General features: G+C 39.9%; 1 protein-coding gene and 1 long non-coding RNA gene across 2 annotated transcripts; both read left to right on the top strand.

Moving 5' to 3' along the window:
• The first annotated feature begins 6,196 nt into the window (after positions 1-6,196).
• Positions 6,197-7,780, top strand: LOC130465719 (uncharacterized). Its single transcript, XR_008925732.1, has 3 exons — positions 6,197-6,335; positions 7,191-7,371; positions 7,514-7,780. It is a non-coding gene; the product is annotated as an uncharacterized lncRNA (long non-coding RNA).
• A 752-nt stretch (positions 7,781-8,532) lies between these two features.
• LOC130462711 (secreted RxLR effector protein 161-like) lies at positions 8,533-9,213 on the top strand. Its single transcript, XM_056831520.1, has one exon. It carries the CDS (start codon positions 8,533-8,535, stop codon positions 9,211-9,213), a length of 681 nt encoding a protein of 226 aa, XP_056687498.1.

The following is a 9,213-nucleotide window of genomic DNA, read 5'->3' as shown; positions in this document are numbered from 1 at the left end:
GAGAAGTTTGATAAGTCAATTAACTTTGGCCTTTGGCAATTGAAAATGAAAGCTATTTTGATACAAAATGGTGTGCACAAGGCACTTGAAGGGAAGGATAAGAAACCCACTACCATGTCGGAAGAGAAGTGGGAGGAGATTGATTTGAAGGCTTTGTCGGCTATACAACTTTGCCTCTCGAATGAAGTATTGAGGGAAGTTGCCAAGGAGGAAACCGCCGATGATCTATGGTCGAAGTTGGAGGCTCTTTATATGGCTAAAAGTGTCACCAATCGTCTACTACTCAAGAGTAGGCTCTATGATCTTCGGCTTGAGGAAGGTAATTCTCTTAAGTCTCATTTAGATGAGTTCTTTTCGATTGTTATGGACCTTCAAAATATTGATGTTGTTTTAGATATGAGGATCTTGCAATTTACTTGTTATGTTCATTACCACCATCCTATAAACATTTTCGTGAAACTATCTTGTATGGTAGAGATGACTTGAGTATTGATGATGTTAGAGATGCTTTGACCCTAAGGGACTTAATTGATAATCAATTAATTTCTAAATCATCAAATAACTCCAATGATGGCTTGTTTGTGAGGAATAGAAATCATGAGAAGACTTCTACTAGTAGTGGTGGTAATGGGGGAAAGAATAGGGGTCGGTCCAAGTCAAAGAAACCGAATCCTAACCGTAACAAGTCTTGCAATTATTGTCACATTAAAGGCCACATTATTCGGAATGTTGGAAGTGGCAAAAGAAACAATCGGGAGGTGATGGTAAGTCCGGAAAGGGCAAAGAACCTCATGCTACCGCCGAGGCTAGCTTTGTAGATACCGATAGTGATAGTGGTGCTTTGGTTGCCACTCATGGAAGAATCAAGGGTAAGGATAAATGGATTTTGGATTCGGGTTGCTCGCTTCATATGACCCCCAACAAGGATCTATTTAGCTCCTATGAGGAGTATAATGGAGGTAATGTCACCATGGGAAACAATGCAACGTGCAAGGTGATTGGAATTGGGACGGTAGCCATCAAAATATTTGATGGTATTGTGAGAACCTTAACTAAAGTTCGTCATGTTCCGGAGCTAAAGAAGAATTTGATCTCTCTTGGCACTCTTGACACTAACGATTGTAAGTGCATAGCGGAAGGTGGAGTAATGAAGGTTGTGAAAGGTGCTCTTGTGTTGATGAAGGGTGCCAAAGTGGGTAGCTTATGCTCATTGCAAAGATCCACCATGGTAGGCTCGGCAAATGTTTCCACGGGTACTATGAGTGATAGTGAAACCAAGTTATGGCATTTGAGACTTGGCCGTATGGGGGAGCATGGTATGTCGGAGCTTAGCAAGCAAGGTTGTTTTGGAAGCTTGAAACTTGGAAGCCTTGGCTTTTGTGAGCATTGTGTGTTTGGTAAACACAAGAGGGTTAGCTTCAAACCGCCGTACACAACACCAAAGGGATACTTGAATACAACCATTCGGATTTGTGGGGTCCCTCTAGAGTTCCTTCGATTGGTGGTTGTAATTATTTTCTCACTATAATTGATGACTTTTGTAGGAAGGTTTGGGTGTTCTTTATAAAGCATAAAGATGATATCTTTGATGTGTTCCATGATTGGAAGACCATGATTGAAAAGAAGACCGAGAAAAAGATCAAAACCTTGAGGACCGATAATGGTCTAGAGTTTGTAGAGAAGAAGTTCTTGAAGTATTGTCTCAAGCATGGAATTGTGCGGCATCGAACTTGTGCGGGTAGGCCTCAACAAAATGGGGTTGCGGAGCGAATGGATAGAACTCTCTTAGAGAGGGCAAGATGTATGCTTTCACAAGCAAATTTGGGAAAATCTTTTTGGGCGGAAGCCGTTTCAACGGCTTGTTACTTGGTGAATCGCTCTCCTCACTCGGCTCTTGACTTCAAGTCACCTCTTGTGGTATGGTACGGAAAACCCGTTGATTATTCTAGTTTGAGATTATTTGGTTGTCCGGCTTATATTCATGTTAGTGATGGTAAACTTGAACCTAGAGCTAAAAAATGTATTTTTGTTGGCTATGGTTTAGGAGTTAAAGGTTATAGAGTATGGTGTAACCAATCTAGAAGAGTCATAACTTCTAGAGATATTGTTTTTTGATGAAAATTGTATGATCACTCCGGGAAAGGAGCTTTCTATTTGCAATGATGTAGGTTCACACCATGATACCGAGGAGGAGGTGGAGCTAGATGAGCATTCACATGAAGATGGTCCCTCATCAAGGAGACCTCGTGAAGCGACACCACAAGCTCAAAAGAAATCTATTGCCGAAGAAAGAGCAAAGAGAACAATCAAGCCTCCAAGTAGATACATTGAGGAGTGTGATTATGTCCAATATGCTCTCTCCGTTGCAAGTCAAGTGGAGACTGATAATGATGATCCTTGTTCATTCAAGGAAGCAATGTCTCTAAATGATGCCGGCAAGTGGTTGATGGCCATGGAACAAGAAATGGAGTCCTTGAACAAGAACAATACTTGGAGCTTATGCATTGCCCCGAAAGGCAAAAGAATTGTTGGGTGCAAGTGGGTGTACAAGAAGAAGGAAGGTACACCGGAATCGGGCGGTCCCGTCTACAAGGCAAGAGTTGTTGCAAGAGGTTTCACACAAATTGAAGGCGTTGACTTTCATGAAGTATTTTTTTCGGTTGTGAAACACTCATCCATAAGGGTGTTGCTTGCCTTGGTAGCTATGGAAGACTTGGAGTTACATACACCAACTTGATGTGAAGACCGCATTCCTCCATGGGGATTTGGAGGAGGAGACCTACATGAAGCAACCGGAAGGTTTTGAGGACAAAGGAAAGGAAAATCATGTGTGTCATCTTTAAAAGTTCTTGTATGGCTTGAAGCAATCTCCCAGGCAATGGTATAAACGATTTGATTCGTTCATGTTGGCACATGATTTCACAAGGAGCTCTTATGATAGTTGTGTCTATTACAAAGAACTTGTGAGTGGTTCCTTCATCTACTTGCTCTTATATGTAGATGATATGTTGGTGGCTTACAAGAATATGATTGAGATTGACAACTTGAAAAAGTTGTTGGCAAGTGAGTTTGATATGAAAGATCTTGGTGAAGCCAAGAAGATTCTTGGTATCACTAGTAGAAAAAACCCCTGTTGCAACCCCCTTGTTGCAGCGTACAAGTATTAATACGCTTCAACAACCAGTCGGTCAACGCGGGTCAAACCCTTTAAAGGGTTGTTGCAGCGTACAAATTAATTGCCCCCTGCAAAAGAGATTTTTGCAGCGTACATAGTAAAAGCCCCCTGCAATAGACCTTTTATTTTGCAGCGTACATGGTAAAAGCCCCCTGCAATAACATATTTGTAATTTTTTTCGCTGCAACTTTAACTCAGACCAAACATTTCTACCTCAAACCTCATGACCAATTTCGCAGCGAATATCCCACTCTCATTACTCCCTTCTTCTTCTCTCGGCTTACCCTGCGTCTCGCCGGTGGTTCTCACCAGTGGTCGTCGCCGCGTGGTCTCGCCCGTCGCCGGTGGTACTCTAGCAAGAGTCTATTTAATTTCCTCACCTCTCACCGGTGGTTCCCTGCTCGAAAAACCCCCGCAAAAGGTATTCCCTGCTCGAAAAAACAACCGGCGAAGTGATTCCCTGCTCGGAAAACTAAGCTTCTTTGCTCGGCCGGTTCGCGAACCCTGTTCTCCGTCAATCCTCGCTGCGGCAAGTAACTTTCTCCCCTGTCCCTTTTTATTTTCGTTTTCAAAATTAGGGTTTGTTCATTTTTCATTTTTGCAGAGAAAGCCAAAGAAATTGTTGGCTGACAAGATTAGGAGAAAATACATACGTTTATCTCGGGTGGGTTATGATTTCTTTTGTTTTAAATGATGAAATTTTGCAAATTCTTGAATCTTGATCTTCGTATGTAATTTAAACAGAGATATATCAATTAATTTGATTTTCTTGATGAGAAAAATATTGTAATAATCCCTGATTAAGGAAATATAATTCTGTTCATGCTAGAAAAATTCACTCAAAGATAAATGTTGAACATCCGACTACCGTAAAAGTGATGTAAAATCGAATGTTTCTGGTGGTTTCATCTTGGTTAGTACCTCAAATCATGTTTTAGGCTCTTTCATTAGGCAAATGTGAAAAACTACTCCCTCCATTCTTGAATGTCAGTCCTTTTTTGAATCTAAAGCAATCCAATTTAAGTAATTTCATGTTTCATGTTTTAGGCCTTTTCATTAGCCAAATGTGACAAACTATATATTATTCTGATGAAATTAATATGCTTATTTTGAGGTGTTTTCTTACTTGGTTCATTTGGTGGAGTCACAGAGACTTCCTCCACCCTTTTGAAGGGCGCATATACCAGTAAAAAACCGTACTGTTATAATACTCGAGACAGATACTGGAGAACAATACGAAGCCAATTATCTGCCTCAATATCGTGGACTCAGTGGTGGGTGGAAAAGGTTTGCCATAGTTCTGAAATTGGAAGGAGATACTGTTGTTTTTCAACTAGTTGAACCTGCCAAATTTAAGGTAGTTTTTGATAAAACTTTGTTATCTTTAGTTTGCATTTATTTTCTTCTTGGTCCTGCACATTGAAGTGTTCTTTAATACTAGTATATGTTATTGTTCATGGACTGACTGATATAAGGATAAGGGTAAATGTTAGGATTCTGCTTTACTTCGGGGGAATTCAATTGATCAAGTTTATATTTTGAAATCAGCCATACTTTGATACGTTAAAACAAAAATTGATATGTTTCAGCTAGGCCGGGCTTACTATTATCTGTCATTTTTTATTCCTTGCAGAATTCTTTATGGTCATCTAATAGTTCTATTCCACTTTCAAGTAATTATATGAATACAAATGATTTCGTGCAGTGGGTTATAGATGTGGATGTTAGCATATTGTTGTTAAGGGGTAGACCGAAGCTTGAAAATAGTGGCCAAGCAATCCAACGCAACTTTTATTCTTAACTTTGAGTGAATATGCATTCCTAACTTAAGCGTAACTGACAACATCGAGGGTTGTTGATTGAGCGAAAAGTCTTTTCAATTCCTAATTTTTATCCGTCCCAAACACATGTCTTAGCATAAACATCTGAACCACCTTTCAGCTAGCTGCACTTTGATTTAGCGTTTGAGGTATTGTCGTATTTATGCCTTTCCAAAGTTTCAGCTTTCATAATACTAGTCCCATAGTCTGGCTAGTATTATTATTTTCAGTTTTTCAAGGTCTTGTAGTGATCACTGATTCACTGCAAACTGGATATTGATTATTTATATACTGTATTAGATGAACTGCAGTTTCATGTTCGAGAGGGGTTCAAATCACTCTCTGATCAGTGGTTCCACACTTCCAACTCTCCTATGTAGTACTTATGTAATATATGCCGAGAAGCTACCTCTAGGATAGGTCTTTCTAGTAGTATGTTACAATGGTGTATTGGTGACCGGAATTATAAAATTATAATTGCTTCCACTAGAGCATTGATAGTCCTAGGAAACTACGTTGAGCAGCTTGGTATTGTGCGTACCGTAGAGACCCAGATGAATACAACGTTTCCTGGTATCTAGCAATCACTTTCTTTTTGGTTTAGATACTTGTGCTGCTGTCTCCTATATTCTCTGATAAATTGACGGGTTTTTTCCTTTGAGAGACTTGAGTTTTAGACCCTCATCCCCTGTAACTAAAAGCTGAAATGAGTCCAGTTTTGAGATTGAAAAATGCGCTTGACTATGTAAGAGATGCAGATGATGGAGCAAGTCTTTTTTGGAAAAAGTATAATTGGTGTTCAGTGTAAGTTAGAGAAGAACCAGAGTGATGGCCAGGGACTCAGTTACAAGCCAAGCCCAGAATTTGTCTTGCGGACTCTTGCCTTTATGGGTTTTGTTTGAGATGAGAGGAGGGTGGACATACTAATTTCAATCTATTTACGCACATCTAAGGCTCATGCCACAAACTTTTATGTTAAAAGGAATTTCATGGATAAAACCGTTCCACTGTTTTTTTTTCCTGTTAAAGTTAAAAAAAATCAGACAACTGTTGATTTGATATTCCTCTGTACTCTAGTTCTGTTGTGATAAATTCACTTCTCCAACTCTTTGTTTGTGTAAATGTAGTCTGACATATCTTCCCGTGCCTCTACTTACTATGTGATCTATTCTATCTTCTTGTATCTGTCCACAATCTACCTCTTCTAGAATCAAATCACTAAACTAGTTGAAGCTGAGGATAAAAGCTGCTAATGAAGCTGAGGCGGCTTGCCAACGGCGTCTCTCTGTTGCTGAGGCTGAAATAGCTGATTTAAGATCCAAATTGGATACTACTGAAAGGTTTGGACTTGGTTGAGTTTACTTCAGGCCTTGGTTATTTTGTGCTTTTGGATTCACTTTTAAATACTAGGAGCTAGGCAATTGTTTTATAGAGGTATGGTAGGCAAGCACTTTTCGTAAAGGTATTCCATTGTATGTTTATTTTGTTTGAAGAAAGGGTTTTGTATCAGTAAACTAAACTTGTATGCTCTTGCTGGGCAGGGAAAACTGACCCAGAAAACTACACCCCAGTCATAATGCCATCAGGGTCTCACCCCCCCCCCCCTCCCCCGCCCACCCCACCCCCCCCACTCCCACACACACACACACACATGTAGATTTGGTCCAACTCATCATCCAATTCTTACTCGAACCACTTCTATTTGCTTTATTTGAGTCACTTCTTCCACAAAGCTTTTGATTTCCCAACATTGCATCATTAGTTGACAAGTGATCGTTGCGAGGATTAGAAGCTTCGATAGACATTGTGTACTTTATAGTAGTTTTTAACAATGTTAACTAGCTTGGGTATAGGTGATAGGTATCTGTATATGTTTTCTGTGGCTCATTAGTTTGGATTTATCACTAGTTAGGGTGGAGTTGTGGGAACATGACAATTCAAGAATTAAGTATTTATAAAGAGTTATAACAACCTGTAAGTCTGTAACTTATTTTGTTCAGAAAATAGGACCCAAATTTCAATCTTATAAACAGGTTTGCTGTCAAATGTTTTGTGAAGCTGTTGAGATCCATATATATGAATATCCCTTATACCTAAGAAGTGACAGGGAGAGAGGGATCACCCTCTTAATGGTTGTTTGAATAACATATTCGCTCCATGTATGTAGATCACCAAATGTATTAACTTCTATGCAGCATGGAAGGCAAGCATTCGTTTCTGTGCCTAGCACTTTTCCTGTGCCTGGAGAAGAACTGATGTTTTGATGATTGTAAGAGGGGCAAGGAGAAGCTTGTTTGTGATGCTGCTCAAGTACTGCTTTATTTCGGAGTTGAACAAATCATCTATGTTTCTGAAATGACGCACTGCTAAATAAAGGTTTTTCTTCTTAACTATACCACTTCAAAGCACTATTTGTAATAGCTATTAGGACATTGTTATTAGTTGCTTGAATGTTAAAGTGTGATATTTAATTTGAATTTAATCTAATGCTTAGTTGAAATTTCTGTTTTTTGTAAAGGTCTACACTCCGAGGAATGCGCCTATACTAGTGAGGAAATTGATGTGGTTCGTGAGCAACGGGCTAAGTGTTTTACCCGCAAGTATTTACTATTGGCTTGAGCGCGCTTGATCGAGGTGGTTTAGTTGTTATAGAACAATCGTTTACATTAAAATGTATGCGTACATTGAAATTGGAACGTATATTTGAATGTAGTACGTGCACTTTGGTTTTGGGATATATATATATGTATACAAAACACCAGTTATTATTTTTTATATTTGTTGATCTACAGGTTGCGATATTTTATTTATTGTTGTTGACAGGTTCCTATATTTGGTGTAAGACACCCTAGGTATAGATAAATAAAACTAAAATTTTCCCGCCAAAAGCACAGCTTTGTTGCAGGGGGCATATACTTGTTCGCTGCAACAAGTGTGTAAAATTAGGCAAAAATCAAGACTTGTTGCAGCGTACAAAATGATGTACGCTGCAACAGACTGGTTTGTTGCAGCGGGCTTTTATTTGTACGCTGCAACAGACTGGTTTGTTGCAGCGGGCTTTTATTTGTACGCTGCAACAGACTGGTTTGTTGCAGCGTACAAATAAAAGCCCGCTGCAACAAACCAGTCTGTTGCAGCGTACATCATTTTGTACGCTGCAACAAGTCTTGATTTTTGCCTAATTTTACACACTTGTTGCAGCGTACATGCAAATGTACGCTGCAAAAAAGTACTTTTCGCAGCGTACATTGTACGCTGCAACAAGTCAATACTTGTTGCAGGCCCCCCAGTTGCAGCATACGATGTACGCTGCAACAGGGGTCTAAAAGCCCGCTGCAACAAGGGTTTTTTCTACTAGTGTATGGAGATTATTCGTGATAGGAATGCGGGAGTTTTGTATCTTAGTCAAAAGAGATACATTGAGAAGGTGCTTGAGCGCTTCTCCATGGTGCATGCAAAACCGATTTCCACTCCTTTGAGTTCTCACTTTAAGCTCTCAAGGAGCTTAGTCCTCAATCCAAGGAAGAAGAAAAGTCCATGACTCACATTCCATACACTAGTGCGGTTGGAAGTGTGATGTATGCCATGGTGTGTTCAAGACCAGATATAGCTCATGCGGTGAGTATGGTTAGTCGGTATATGTCAAGACCGGGAAAGGTCCATTGGGAAGCCGTGAAGTGGTTGTTGAGGTACTTGAAGGGTACCTCAAACTTTTGGCTTGAGTTTGGTAGAAATGCAAACGGACTTGAAGGCTTTTGTGATTCGGATTATGGAGGTAATTTGGATGACCGAAAATCTACTTCTGGCTATGTCTTTACTTTGGGTGGTACGGCCGTGAGTTGGCAATCAACGCTACAAGATGTTGTAGCTCTTTCAACTACGAAGGTCGAGTTTATGGCCATTACCGAAGCATTCAAAGAAGCAAAGTGGCTCAAGGGTCTTGTGGGAGAGTTTAGTCCATGTTCAAGCTTGGTGTCCGTGTTTTGTGATAGTCAAAGTGCCATACATTTGACTAAGAATCAAAACACATTCTACAAGAGAACCAAGCACATTGACATCAAGTACAACTTTGTTCGAGATGTGATAGCTAAGAAAGAATTTCTCTTGAAGAAGATTGGTACCAAGGAGAATCCCGCCGACATGTTGACAAAGCCTTTGCCGACAACTAAGTTCACTTTGTGTGTGGACTTAGTTGGTCTTTCTCCATGGTCGATGTAA

Source organism: Spinacia oleracea, chromosome 1, assembly GCF_020520425.1.
Source record: "Spinacia oleracea cultivar Varoflay chromosome 1, BTI_SOV_V1, whole genome shotgun sequence".
In the NCBI taxonomy this organism is placed as follows: Eukaryota; Viridiplantae; Streptophyta; class Magnoliopsida; order Caryophyllales; family Amaranthaceae; genus Spinacia; species Spinacia oleracea.
The sequence above is the reverse complement of the archived record's forward strand: the minus strand, read 5'-3'. Positions and strand labels throughout refer to the sequence as shown.